Below are 13,654 nucleotides of genomic sequence, written 5' to 3' on the forward strand. Positions count from 1 at the left end.
CTTGGGTTGGTAGGCAACAAATTAAGACGAACTGTTCTGAGAATCATGATTACGCCCGGAGTACCGCAGAAGCAACAGACCATTTTTGTCGAAATATGCATGTTTTTACTGGATGTTCTAGGCCGTCTATCAGCTTTGCTGACATACCTGGCCGAGCTGAGACATGCCTGCATACATTGATGCGAGGTTGGTCGCCTGCGATCTTGACTGATGTGTGACGCAGGCCCAGTAAGCTTCCATACACAATCAATATTTATGCCGGGGCTCATGCAGCAACCCTGCGAACAAGCTCAGCCAAGCCTCGATTAAGCGCCAGCCTGATTACCCATCAGTATTAAGTGAGAGATCTCTTCTCTAACTACCTCACTACAACATTCATTGTTGCCATCGTTGCCCCGTCCTCATTTTCACACCGTAGTTTGTCGTGCCAATTCGGCGTCAACAAGGCAAGGCCAGCAGTCCTTCGTATAGATAATATCAAATTCGCAAAACTTCTCCTCGCCATGAACATGGGCCAAAAAGATGACAAGATCGGGGAAGAAGCAGGTTCGCGACCTGCCGAAGACAACAAGGAAAAAGTCGCGCGCCCACGGGGTAACATCCACTGGTTATACCAAGATGGCGCGGATATCCGACAGCTGCCTCTTACAGTGCGATCAAGGAATGCTCCAAATTCTGTGCCATCTTGGCAACAAAGCTCACTTTTACAGCAACCCTTTATGCTTCAGAACAACATTTATATACGGGATCATGCCTCTGCCGCCAAATCGCACAGCCTCAAAGAGAGTGCTCGTCATCGGTCGTCATATGATGGAACTTTTGCGAATAACATTTATGTTGATGTCCCTTCCTCTTCTGACTCTGAAAACGACGACTACCATTCGTTTGATTTGACACTGAAGGGGCATGATACAAGAGTCGGAGGATCTGGTTATCGTCTCAACGGCAGTAGAAATTCAAGTTCACAGGATGATATCCGGGTGCTTGTGAACCCTAAATCGCCCCAGGACGTTTCGCTACGCACAGAGACAGCCATCACTGAGGATTTTGAAGAACAGCTCGAGGAGTTTTCAAGGTTATGGCGACTAGGGAAATTCCAGGAAGCGACCACCCTCTTTGATGAATGCTTGAAGGATCTTGTGGACAACCCTTACATTTTGGAGCAATACGGCCAATGTCTGCTTGAGAAGTCTGACTACCTTACGCTCTCTCAATTGGCAAGAGAATTTCCACCAGAGCCAGCAGAGGGTACCGTACAGACTAGTTGGTATCTTCTGCTTCAGAGAGCTAAAGCTTCTTCCGAACTTGACTTTCCAACATTGTCTGCAATCGAGAAGCCAGGGATTTTGCAATTGCTGCGGAAGAATTGGCCAAAGTTGGACTCCACAGAGGTATGCAAGCTCGCGAAACATTGAAGATAGCATTCGATATCTAACTCTTATTACTTTGAGTAGATCCGAGTTTTAAAGAACGCCATCTATCTTGATGATAGCTCACTTGCATCCATGAGTGCGCAGGATCTTCACCAGGTATATCTTTACCTCAAGATAGAGGGGAGAATATGGGAATTCAGAGACATCTTTCAGGAATGTCTAGCTTCTTATGGCCTCAAAGACATGATCCGCATGATGTTTGGAGGAAAAGATGACAGAGGTTCCAAACGACAAGCGGATATCGTGCAGACGATAGTTGACGACTGGGACACGCCAATGGAAGACGAAGCAGTGTCATTTGCCTTGTTGGACATATTCACGACCTTGGTACTCGCGTCCATGGCGCAATTTGATAGTTCGCGTACAGCTATCAAGTACTTCGGGGTCGCCCAAAAGCATGCGGCGCACATCTTGGCCCAAGATCCTCAAAATCTCAAGTCCCGTCCGTACCTGCGCTGGGCCGTGGCGAAGGTACTAATAGGGCAATATACAAGCGAGAAGCCCATAGGTCTCGCCGCTCTGACACATCGACTACACCGGTTGCCCGGCAAATTACGCATCTCTAAGCGAGTATTTCCCCATCAAAACATACCCATTTATGCACCCATCGAAGATGAGTCTCTCGATTGGAGACCGAGCCCGACAACAGATAGCGAAGAGGATACCATCGTGATCCAAACGGTGCTCAAGACGGCTGAGAATCTTGGCGACACTGAGCTTCAAGCAGCTTGTATCCAGGAGTTGATTTACTTGTCCTCGGACCCATTAGAGCTACTGAAATCTCTCAGTGGCATTTGGCAGAAAGGAGGCAATCTTCGAAGATACAAGCAAACGCTCCTCTATCGATATCTTTGTGTCCCCGAAACACCTCCTGAGATTCGGGAAACGCTTCGTCATGAAATTCTCCTATCAGGCGACTTTTCGTCTGCTGGATTCTCTCAATACTCGCAGTACATGGTTCTTAGAGCTCTGTCGTCTCGGATTAACGAGAAAGAGGCATACCTGAAGCATGCTCAGAATCTTCAGAAGATGTTGGATGGAGATGGCAGTGCAAGTCAACGCATGCATGATACAATAGCGCCGTACACAAGCTACCCCAAGTCTAGCTATACACAACGCTATGATTCGAATACTCGTTCACGGCAAAACAAGCAAACGTACGTGCCGCCGTTTTCGTACGTTTCCATAGACCGCACAACGACGCGTGAACGGAACAACAAGAATCGAGAGGAAGCAAGCGAACAAGTTGAGACAGGTAAGCTCAAATCTAGAGCAGGCGGGGGTGATCAGAGAAAACAACCACTGGCAAACCCAACCTTTGGCGATCTCCCAAGGCCGCGGAGTGAGATGATTCCAAGCGAGGGAACTAACAAGGCCCACCAACTTGACGTACCTGGTATGGGCGACACTGTCGACGTTGTGCGAGAAGAGAAAGTGCCGGAGCGCGGGCCTTTTGAAAATGATGAAGCAGAAAAGCCAGCAGATCAGACAAAGCCTCGAGACAAGAGTAAGCATACCAGAGTCGATTCAGAAGACGAGATTATAGAGATCAGGCGTGAAGGTTAGTCAGAGTATCTTGAAGTGCACCAGTCTTTTACTGATAGATATAGAAGACCACGAAACCGAACAGGCACTGCGAGACGGGGATGATGGAGGTGGCGGTGCTCACTTAACAGAAGACAACGAGTACGAAGATGGGAATGCTTAGTGATTCTTAATCTGTCAGGGGAATCAATGAAAATCAATCTTCATCAGTAATAGTAATTAAGAGGGCTTCTCAACATACTTTTGATCAACAATAGCAGAATTCGGGAGCCTTTGATCATCCTTTAGTTGTCATCGTTTTATGGGGTAGGCCTCAATATTAGTCATGTATTTTAAATGTGAAGAATAGATTATTAGTCTGTTTCTGACGCTTAATCTCTCTTTCAATGCTTAATAGATACTTGAGCACTCTTAATTCTCTTACTGTTATGATTCCAAAAACTAAGACATAGACAGATCTGAAGTACGATGCAAGGTAGTGAGAGCAGCTTCGAGCACACGATGCCCTGCGATGTGGTTAACACAACGAACGCAATGAATCCAAGTTCGACCGCTTCATCCATCGTCTGCTGGTCAGAGCCGGAATTCGTTCATGTGATGTGGTTTTCTCCCCGAGCGAAGAATCAAAAGCCATGCCGCTTTTGCCGCTTCTGATTCGCGGGTTTGAAGGTGTAGCCCTCTCAACACTGTGTCGTTGGTGTCGACACGGGAAAGGATTCAAGCGATGCTGACTATACCTTGAATAGGTAGGTGAGTAACGTATGTTAACGGGGGCCTTCAACCCTGCTTTCCCCCTTCGACATTTTCCCCATCTTGTCATACCATCGCTACTAAGCCACGAAAAAGGCCTCTGCGGCGCACTCTCGAAGAACCAACCCGATGAACGTCAGAGACGCTGGACTAGCCCCTCACGATGCGGACTTCATCGTGGAAGCGTTCGACTCGACCCTCGCGCCGCTCGCGGCCTTGGGCAGCGGCGCGATGTGGGGGTCGCAGCCATTTAGTCAGAAAGATGGCTTCGTCGAGGAGAACCTCAAGGACGTCGCGGCGTCGGAGAGGTACCAGACTACCGGCGAAGGCGATGCTTTGCGAATCTTCATCGCCGAAATCGAGGTTGCGTCCCAGGCGGCGACCAGGGCGATTACCCCGCACGATGCCGGGCAAGACGAGCCGGGCCTCCGGTACAGGACCACCGAGGATGGGAAGCGCTACGTATCCGTCGGCGCCGCGTTTGTGCGCACGAATTGGCTTCCCGGCCACGTCAAGGGGCAGTTTGACAAAGAAGAGAAGATTCGTGACGAGTTGGAGGGGAAGAAGGACGGTTTCGTGTACCTCGATGTGGTTGTCACGGATTACAGGACCGGGCGGTATCGCAAAGGTGCTGGAGAGGCGCTCATTCGACGGGCCAGGGAGTATGGGGTTGCGGAGGGTATGCAGGTGCTTTATGTTGATGCGTGGGCTGGGAACGAGAAGAAGTTGAACAGGTGAGTGCGACAGAGGACTGATTTGAGATGTAACGGTTGTTTCTAATGACGGAGAATAGGTTCTATGAACGGCAGGGATTTGTTGTCGTCGATGGCTTTACTTTTGCGCGTACTGGTAAACCTGCTTGGCTTGGTACGCTTATGCGTCTGGATTTATCGACGATTGATGAACATCAAGCATGAACAGGCGCATCCACGATTTGTGTCGGGACTGTTGACGAGACACCAATAACGGTCTCTCACACTAGGCCACTTTACAAGTTGCTTGTATGGTATGTTAGGACCTAGCTCAGCCTCTAGGTGAAGGTCGATAAACGTATCACGCCATGTACGAGATCGAAACGTTGCTCACGGGATGGCTATCTGGCAGCGGTGTCTGGGTTTCTATCAAAGTGGGACTCGTTCGTAAGGTCCCCGTTTGGATCAGGCCCAAATAGAGAGAATGAAAAAAGAAAAAGAAGGAGAAAAAAGGACCTCGATAGGGGATCGAACAAAAGGTTAGGTTGAGTGAAGCTCGAGGACTTTCGGGTTAATACAAAGACTCCCCCCTCATACCCCTAGGCCACGTCCCCCTTATTCCTCTTATGACAGGAGATGAGAAAAATTGACCAAAGTACCCTTTCCCCAGGGCGTATTCTACTTTCTTCGATGGATCGAACGAACACACGACTACACCATCCATTCAAAGTTAGGATTGCCCTTTTTATGTGAAGGTGTGGGGACCCCGGCTCCAGGCGTTTATAGAGGCTCAACTGCTCTGCGTATTCAGGCTAAACAGAACCTCAATGTCACCAACCTCCACGTGGATTCTCTCCAATATTAACAGCCTGCTATCATGGGTTTTATGCATTGTACGAACGGTTTCCAGAAACGATGCTTCCTTTGACCCGGGAAATGGGGAACGTTGCAGTCATCGACTGAACAAGATAGCGGAGACTAAGTGGTAGAATCGCCGGGGTTCCCAATACATGTAGCATCAATCCTTCCCAGTTCAGGGGCCGGAGACACAAAGCATTCGGTCCGTGTTCTTTTTGTTCTATGAACACCATTGACCTGACTAGGTTTTAATGGCAAGCTGGGCTCAAAAGCACAAGCGGAAGACTTTGTCATGTTCAATCGCTGACTGACGGCCTCAAACGGTCGAGTAACAGCCGACGAATACCCTCCAACGAGGGAAACATTGATGGGACTCACATTAGAAATGTTAAAAGCTCTACAGCTCAATTCTGGCAAATTTAAGACTTTGTCTCTTTTCAGAAGCCCGAGATTATTGGGAGATGGAGGTGACGACGCAGCCACTAGTCCGCAATTCCTCGGAATCATTGCGTCCGCCGCCCACTTTCGCGGACCTCAAAAGGGAAAGTTGCATATATAAGACGATTTCTATGGCCTGCCACCCAAGGATACGAAGAACAGCTGTTCTTCCCCAAGCTCAGGTCTAAAAAAAAAAACCGCCCACCAGAGTTTACAACGAGGCGAGAAAAAGGGAAAAGATCGAATCTCACAATGCGGCCCCTCACCCTCCTAACCAAGGCCCTCATAGGCCTCCTCGCCCCCTCCCTCGCGAGCGCCGCCTCTCTCCAACAGGTGACCTCCTTCGGTGCCAACCCGTCCGGCGCAAAGATGTACATCTACGTCCCGGACAAGCTCGCGGCGAGCCCACCCATCATCGTAGCGATCCACTACTGCTCCGGCACCGCGAGCGCGTACTACTCTAACACGCCCTACAAAGGGTACGCCGACACCTACGGGCTGATTGTCATCTACCCGGAGTCGCCGTACTCTGGCACGTGCTGGGACGTCAGCTCGACCGCGTCCCTGACGCATAACGGCGGCGGGAACAGTAATGCGATTGCGAACATGGTGACATATACGCTCGATAAATATGCCGGTGACAAGAGCAAGGTTTTCGTGACGGGGACGTCTTCGGGGGCGATGATGACGGTGAGTTTCTATTTTCCAAACAGCAGCTTTTGCCAAAAGACATGTATAACAGGGGAGAGAGACTCTTCATCTCAACAAGTGACATTCTGCTAAAGTCGAGTGAACTTAGAACGTCATGGCAGCAACCTACCCAGAGCTCTTCGCCGCCGGCATAGCCTACTCGGGCGTGCCCGCGGGCTGCTTCTACACCGGCACCGTCAACGGCTGGAACTCGACCTGCAGCCAGGGCCAGTCCATCGCCTCGCAGCAGGCCTGGGCCCAGACGGCGCTCAACATGTATCCGGGATACAGCGGCAGCCGGCCCCGGATGCAAATCTACCACGGCAGCGCCGACACGACGCTGTACCCGCAGAACTGGAACGAGACGATCAAGCAGTGGACGGGCGTGTTCGGGTACAGCCTCACGCCGCAGCAGACGCTGCCCGGCACGCCGAGCGGGCAGTATACCAAGTACGTGTACGGGCCGAACTTGGAGGGGATTTACGGGACGGGGGTCGGGCACAGTGTGCCTGTCATGGGGGCTGAGGATTTGAAGTGGTTTGGGATCACGGTGAGCTTTGTTCCGGTTTCCCGTTTCTTCTCCTTCCCTTTCAAAGAACAGAGCTTGACTGACGATCCCAGGGCGGCTCCACGCAGCCGGGAACGACGACGCAGACCTCGGCGGCACCGCCGGCGACGTCGACGGCGAGCGCGCCGCCGACCGGAGGGTGCACGGTTGCGAGGTGGGGCCAGTGCGGCGGGAGCGGGTGGAGCGGGTGTACCGCCTGCGCGAGCCCGTATACTTGCCAGGCCGCGAACCAGTGGTACTCTCAATGCCTTTGAGCAGTTTCTTGGACTGTGACAGATGAGACGGCAGGTCGAGGGATGTCTGGATTTACACTGCAGAGGATCAGGGTAAGTCAAGGTAAGTTCAAGAAACGGCGCCGATGTGGGGCCGTCAGTCTTCCGGGATGTTGGTTCAAGTCTCTCCTCCGGTCGACCGAGCTTTTTGAGCCGAACGGTTGCCGGGAGAGTGTTTCCACTCTTTCCAAATAAGGCTACCTACTTGATCAAACTTAATTCTGAGGGGTTTTCCCCTTCTTATGCCCAGAATCAGCTGTTTTGAATGACTCTCATCCCTGAAAAAGTCCATGTAGAGGCGTTGTCGGCCGTATTCCGACCCTTGTCTAAGGCCGAGAAATCGGCCTTTACGCCATGCACAACAAGTGTGCTGCATGAGACTTGCTCTAGCTCCGACCGGGAGACTGGTAGCTTGCTTGGGTGTGCGCAATGATGCCACGAGATTTCCCAATACTGTTTAAATATTTGGTAAAATCTCGGAGTGAAAGGCGGGAGGATGACCGCCGCAGGGTATTGCGTGATAGCGGAGAGACATCGCGCATTGGCTGCTTGGCGAGACCCGGCTCACCACTAACCTCGCAGAATGAGACGACAAGAAGAACATGGTCTATCACGTCCTTCGATAACGACATTTTGATGGGACCCACAACAGTTATTGATGCGATGGAGGCTACGAGGTTAAAGATCGCAGGTGTTCGCTGATGGCTTCCCTTTGCGGCATGCTTTACACGAGCCTGATGAGACTCTTTCGCGGGCTGTCGCGCACGTAAACCTGAGAAGATAGTGATCTTTCTTGACAGTACTTGTCGTTCAACGAAGACACCTGAAATCATGGCCGACGAAAAAGAGGTTGAGCCCAAGGTGACGTCCACGTCCAAGGGCAAGACCGTCTCGGAGAAGAACGCCGACGTGACGCTGCGGCTTCTCGAGCAGCATGGCGACGAGTTCGGTCCCCTGACGCCCGATATGGAGAAGAAGATTCGTAGGAAGCTCTATCTTCGCGTCATGACTCTCCTGTCGGCCATCAACATCATGCTTTTTGTAAGTTGATCGCGATGGAATTTGAGTTTGTGTGATGAGCAACTGGCTAACCGTGACTTCTTCCACAGGTTGACAAGTCGACACTCGGTTACGCAGCTATCTTAGGCCTCTTTGAGGAAACTGGTATCAGACAAGCCCAATACAACAACTTGAACACGATGTTCTACGTTGGTAAGTATAACCCACCTACACATCCCCTTTCCGCCTACACAACAACCTTTCCAGCGAGAAACTGACGCGAATACCCACGTCCTCAAAGGCTACCTAGCTTTCCAATGGCCAGGCCACATCCTCATGCAGAAGCTCCCCTTTAGCAAATACGTAGCCATCACAATCTTCATCTGGTCCGTCCTCATCTTCCTCCACTGCGCGGCAACCTCCTACGCCGGCCTCATCGTCCTCCGCCTCCTCCTCGGCGCCGCCGAGGCCACCATCGTCCCCGCGATGGAAATCACAATCGGCATGTTCTTCAACCGCCGCGAGCAGTCCTACCTCCAGCCAGTCCTCTGGATCACCTGCCAGGCCGCGCCCCTCGTCACCGGCTTCCTCTCCTACGGCCTCCTCTACGCCGAGGGACCCGTCCTCCCCTGGAAGCTCCTCCACATCGTCACCGGCGGCCTCACGCTCTTCCTCGCCGTCTGGGTCTGGTTCGAGTACCCCTCCAACCCGGCCGAGGCCCGCTTCCTCACCTTGGAAGAAAAAATCCACGTCATCCGCCGCGTCCACGCCGCGCAGCAGAGCTCCATCGAGCAGAAGCGCTTCAAGCGCGAACAAGTGCTCGAGACCCTCCGCGACCCGGTATCCTGGCTCTTCGCCCTGCAGTCCTTTACGCTAATGTACTCCAACAACCTAAACTACGGCCAAAAGAACCTCATCACCACCTCCATCGGCATCAAGCCCCTCGGCTCGACCCTCGTCGCCGCGGCCGGCGGCGCCTTCGGCATCCTCTGCTGCGTCGTCGCCACCCTCGCCCTCCGCCGCTGGCCCAGCAACCTCGCCCTCCACGGCACCCTCTGGTGCATGCCCGCCGTCGCGGGCGGCATCGCGATGATCACCATCCCCTGGGACCGCAAGATCGGCCTCCTGGCGTGCCTGATCCTCGCGGCGGCGACGTACGGCGTGACGTACATCATCGCGCTGGGGTGGACGACGTCCACGGCGGCGGGGTACACCAAGAAGCTGACGCGGAACGTCATGTTCATGCTGGGGTACAGCGTCGGCAACCTCGTGTCACCGCAGATCTGGGTGCCGGCCAACGCGCCGCGGTTCTACGGCGCGTGGGCGTCCATGATCTCGGTGAGCTGGATCGGGACGCCGGTGATTTTGTGGATTATTCGGTTCATACTCGTGCGGAGGAATAAGGAGCGGTTGGAGTATATCGCTGGGCTGAGCGAGGACGAGCGGGACGGGTGGGTTGAGCAGGTTGACGAGGGCGGCGAGACGGTTCGGGTCAAGGTCGATTTGGCGGTTTTGGATCTGACGGATCTGCAGAATAAGCAGTTTCTATACCCCATATGAAGGGGGGAGGAACCAATTCCTCATAGTTGTCAGCGTCTTTGCGAGGACTGTTGAATATCAATCAAATTACCGCAAGACCTCGCATCAGCCTCTCGACTGCCTTTATCGGTCTATTTACTTTGGTTCAACTATGGCTTGGTGAGATGTAGCTCGACTTGGAGACTTGAAGGTCAAATTTGTGCTTATCCAGTCGCTCATAGAGTTCTTCTCAAACCAACAACCAAGAAGTTGTTTATGGGCTTTTCAAGAGTCGAAATGCAACCCATAAAGTGTTCAAACGGTCGACACTCTGTGTTAGATGCTCTGATTGGGCATGCATAGCCGTATTTCTCAGTAGGAGACTGTCATTGCCAATTGTTCAGAAGGCCACCCAGTTAGACTTCGCAAATTGGCTCTGATTCATGTAAATTTGGTCAATGGTGCGCGACTCCTATTTATCGTCGTGAAGTCGTGAAAAATGTGTACAAATGACGAACACTTCTAGGAAACGCGCAATTCGAGGGATCAGAAGGAAAAATTTGTATTATTCAGTTCTTGAGACAAGCCGTTAATTTGCTACGACATCTATGCCATGTCCATTCCATGCCTGATAACTCCCGGCTCGGCATTGGGAAAGAAGTAGTTTAAAACAAGGTTTCTGTATGACCTTATACGGTGAAGAATGTGACAAAAAGGGATGAATGTAGAATCTCGGACCAAGAAAGCCGTCTTCCCTTTGATACACGGCTCGATTACACACAATATGAGCCACGAATAGAGAGGTGGGCCGCAACCAAATACCAGCCTCACTCGACTCTCTTCTTGCCCTCCTCGGCATGAAGATATCTCGCCGTGCTGAGGCCGCGCTCGTGACGAGCTACAAAGGAGCCAAGGACGGAATCCTTCCGGGCCTTGGACATGTGCTCGGCGTAGCCCTCGTTGGCCCACGGTCTGGGGTTGAGCTTGGGCCAGTTGACCTGAGTTAGGTTGTCAGCTGGATTGAACATAATAGGAAGAAGGGTAGCATGATGGCTGTGACTTACGTAAAGCATGCCGTGGCTAAAGACAAAGCTGGCAGACCAGACGGCGACGGCGAGCCAGAAGAGGATGAAGACACGGATGGTGACGACGGCCTCGCTTTTGGAGAATAGACCGACGAGAACGAGGAAGATGCTGAAAGCGAGAAGGTAAGGGACCGACTGAATGAGAATGGGGCGGCGGTCGGCAAAGACGAGGGAGCCTCCAATATTTGCGGTACCAGGGAGGAACACGCCGAGGAAAAGGTCGTACGAGTCCTGGCGGGGACCGTCGAAGAAGTTGTTCTTGAAGTAGCGGGTGACGCCGATGCGGGCATCCTGAAGAGCGCCTACCTTTGTGCGGTTGCCGGTGCGGGTGACGTCTGTCTTCATGGCTCCGGTGCCAGAGTACGAGTTGGACACAACGTCGGCGTTGTCGGCCCAGAGGTTGCGGAACATGTGCTCAAAGGCCGGGTCTTCGTCGCGGAAGGACGAGCCGCGGGACATCAAGCCCATCTCCTCAAAGATGCGGTCCAACATGTGGCGAGCAAACATGGACTGCACCACGTTTGTGCGATCCAGGCAGTCCATGCAGTTTGTGCGCATGACGCTGGTCTGGTAGCTGCGTGGCTCGAGACGGCCGTCGTTGGATCCCGGCATGTCCACCGCACGGAAGTAGCCCTGATCTTGGAGAGCCTCCTGCAGCTTCTCGACGAGGGCGTATGCGCGGTGCATCTTCATGCCCTTGGTCTCGTGGTGGTAGTCAAAGTAGATGTAGTGCAGGCGGTCAAACTCGACGGCGCGCTTCTCGGGCTGGATTGTGGTGAACTTTTCGTCCGTGATGCGGTCGCCCTCGGTGCGCTCCTTCGGTGACGATACGAGCTTCTCAACCATTTGCTCGTATGAATTCTTGACGCGCTGCTCACGGCCCTTTTGGTTCACGAGGTTGATGAGGTAGTTGTCGCCGTAGAGACGGATCTGCTCCTCGAAATGCGCCTTGGCTGCCGGCAAAGCGCTATCGATGCCGCGGACCTGCAGCTTGGGAACGTAGCGGAGGCTGTTGATCTCGGCCCAGTAGGTGGGCACACTGCCGCGAGTCTGGACGTAGGACATGATCTGGGTCTCCTTTCCGTCGGCGCCGTACTTGCCGCTCTGCATGTCGCTGCTGCCGGCAAAGCCGCCCATACCACTGCCCGAGTCATTGAAGATGGTGATCTGCTCCGTCTCGTTGTAGTTGGCAGCGTGGCCCTCGTCGTCAACGCCTCGAGTGAAGTATCTGGTACCGCCGCGGTGTCTGGATCTACGGGAGATGAGGGTGACGGTGACGGGGGTTCCCTTGAAGGTGGTGGGGCGGATCTCGAGCATGCCAAAGATGACGGGGAGGATGAAGGGGTCGACGCCGGGCTGGGGACCAACATGGCCTCTGGCGCCCCTCGTTCGGAAGTCGATCAGGTCTGACTGGATGAAGCGGTTGAAGAAGAAGCGGTCGTCTGTGCGCTGCCAGAGCGGGAGAGAGGTGTCGGCGGAGGCCTGGCGCTGGAAGGAGTTTGTGAGGTCCAGAGAGTAGGAGAAGAACATGGGACCGTTCTTCATGAAGGTCTCGAGTAGACCAATAAAGGTATCTTCGTCGGGGTCTCGGATCTGGCGCTCGCGCATGGGAAGGATCTCGGTGCTGACGACTTTGTAGACCATGTGGCCCTTGAGGCGGCCGACAGGCTGGGCCTTGTTGATTATGATGACATACTTGTCTGGAGAGAGAAATGGGAGTTAGCGAATTGTGTTGTATAGCAGACCAAGAGGGGTTGACGGCGTTGCTGGCGACAGTATGGGATCCTACCAAGTCTGAGTTGGACTATGCCCAGAATTCCGGCGATGCTTGATTGCCGGGATACTCTCTTGCCCAGGCCTGCATCTCCAAGACGAAGGTCTCCGGTCGGTCTGTCAATGACCAAGGCAGGAGCATCAGGCGAGGAGGGAGAAGTGAAGACGTAAGAGTCGGGGGCGACCTTGACGTTGATGTCGCGATAGGGAAGGGTGGGTGCCATGGTGACGGGCGGCAGCGGGATGTTGAAAGGGTAGTAAGTAGTGAAGAGAAGCAAGAGCTAGATGGACAAGGCAATGCAAGGCTAGGCAAAGCAGAAAAGAAGCGAACGAATGAGGGGAGGTCGAAGGGAGGGGAGATGCCTTGAAGCCCTTGTTGTCGTCCAACTGGGAGGTTGTTGAAGTTGGAGCTGACGGTCGCAAGTTCAAGTGTCGACGAGCATCCAGTATCCAGAGCCTTGAGGACAGCTTGAGGCTTTGGTTGGCTGCACTGAATTGTGAACCCCAATAAAAATGGCTGTCGTCACTCTGCAGTCGCAAGCACAGCCTGGGTGGAATGGGGGGCAAGGGGAACGTCTCCACACAAGGTAAAGGTACTTTGACGAGGTACCTTCCCTTGGGAACTTGGGCAACGACCTACTTGTAAGTACCTTAGCTGAGGTAGAACAGCCTGCTTTGAGCTTCGGTACGGAGTACTGCTGTGCAAGGGGCTGGAGACGCACTGGAACTCTGGAAATCTGAAAGTCCGGCCTGTGAAAGAGGGACCAAACAATTGGAAGCACAGGCCATGTTCAGGAGCTATGATCCAATGAGGGAGCTGGGCAGCTGGCTGGATCTGAAGATTACATAAGACCGTCACCTTAGGTAAGCCTTGTATCAAGAGCACTGCTGAGATGCTGCCAGTCCTGTGACGATGGTGCCGTGGCTGATTCATGACTAAAGCAGTACGTACCCCTGATGATGCACCCGACCTCTGGCGGCGACAGACTGCCACCGCCCAGCAGGCCGGGAGAGACACAGGGATTACATAACA

General features: G+C 53.2%; 5 protein-coding genes across 5 annotated transcripts; 4 read left to right on the forward strand and 1 right to left on the reverse strand.

Moving 5' to 3' along the window:
* The first annotated feature begins 305 nt into the window (after positions 1-305).
* On the forward strand, positions 306-3,330 carry HER10_EVM0010223 (uncharacterized protein). The gene is made up of 3 exons (XM_035479690.1): positions 306-1,391; positions 1,455-2,994; positions 3,044-3,330. The coding sequence occupies exons 1-3, from the start codon at positions 504-506 to the stop codon at positions 3,139-3,141; spliced, it is 2,526 nt and encodes an 841-aa protein (XP_035337613.1). The 5' UTR covers positions 306-503; the 3' UTR covers positions 3,142-3,330.
* Positions 3,331-3,857: 527 nt separating this feature from the next.
* On the forward strand, positions 3,858-4,645 carry HER10_EVM0009472 (kinesin motor domain-containing protein; the record flags this gene model as incomplete). The annotated part of the gene is made up of 2 exons (XM_035478958.1): positions 3,858-4,462; positions 4,522-4,645. 2 exons carry the CDS (start codon positions 3,858-3,860, stop codon positions 4,643-4,645), a joined length of 729 nt encoding a protein of 242 aa, XP_035337539.1.
* A 1,323-nt stretch (positions 4,646-5,968) lies between these two features.
* Positions 5,969-7,228, forward strand: HER10_EVM0000162 (PHB depolymerase family esterase; the record flags this gene model as incomplete). The annotated part of the gene is made up of 4 exons (XM_035469956.1): positions 5,969-6,406; positions 6,516-6,956; positions 7,028-7,078; positions 7,139-7,228. The coding sequence occupies 4 exons, from the start codon at positions 5,969-5,971 to the stop codon at positions 7,226-7,228; spliced, it is 1,020 nt and encodes a 339-aa protein (XP_035336779.1).
* A 533-nt stretch (positions 7,229-7,761) lies between these two features.
* Positions 7,762-9,805, forward strand: HER10_EVM0007980 (major facilitator superfamily transporter; the record flags this gene model as incomplete). Its single annotated transcript, XM_035477518.1, has 3 exons — positions 7,762-8,287; positions 8,356-8,458; positions 8,547-9,805. Exons 1-3 carry the CDS (start codon positions 8,078-8,080, stop codon positions 9,803-9,805), a joined length of 1,572 nt encoding a protein of 523 aa, XP_035337406.1. The 5' UTR covers positions 7,762-8,077.
* Positions 9,806-10,350: 545 nt separating this feature from the next.
* Positions 10,351-13,130, reverse strand: HER10_EVM0002624 (uncharacterized protein). The gene is made up of 3 exons (XM_035472330.1): positions 12,638-13,130; positions 10,828-12,548; positions 10,351-10,761 (listed from the first exon to the last, which is right to left on the reverse strand). Exons 1-3 carry the CDS (start codon positions 12,843-12,845, stop codon positions 10,591-10,593), a joined length of 2,100 nt encoding a protein of 699 aa, XP_035336989.1. The 5' UTR covers positions 12,846-13,130; the 3' UTR covers positions 10,351-10,590.
* Positions 13,131-13,654: the final 524 nt, after the last annotated feature.

This window comes from Colletotrichum scovillei, assembly GCF_011075155.1.
Source record: "Colletotrichum scovillei strain TJNH1 chromosome Unknown Contig00002, whole genome shotgun sequence".
Taxonomy (NCBI): Eukaryota; Fungi; Ascomycota; class Sordariomycetes; order Glomerellales; family Glomerellaceae; genus Colletotrichum; species Colletotrichum scovillei.

Excerpts from the sequence above, each read along its gene's own strand:
- HER10_EVM0010223 (XM_035479690.1), top strand. The coding sequence starts at position 504 with ATGAACATGGGCCAAAAAGATGACAAGATCGGGGAAGAAGCAGGTTCG. Across the intron at positions 1,392-1,454 it reads CAAAGTTGGACTCCACAGAG|ATCCGAGTTTTAAAGAACGC; the intron begins GTATGCAAGCTC and ends TACTTTGAGTAG. Across the intron at positions 2,995-3,043 it reads TATAGAGATCAGGCGTGAAG|AAGACCACGAAACCGAACAG; the intron begins GTTAGTCAGAGT and ends TGATAGATATAG.
- HER10_EVM0002624 (XM_035472330.1), bottom strand. The coding sequence starts at position 12,845 with ATGGCACCCACCCTTCCCTATCGCGACATCAACGTCAAGGTCGCCCCC. Across the intron at positions 12,549-12,637 it reads CATAGTCCAACTCAGACTTG|ACAAGTATGTCATCATAATC; the intron begins GTAGGATCCCAT and ends TTCTCTCTCCAG. Across the intron at positions 10,762-10,827 it reads TTAGCCACGGCATGCTTTAC|GTCAACTGGCCCAAGCTCAA; the intron begins GTAAGTCACAGC and ends AACCTAACTCAG.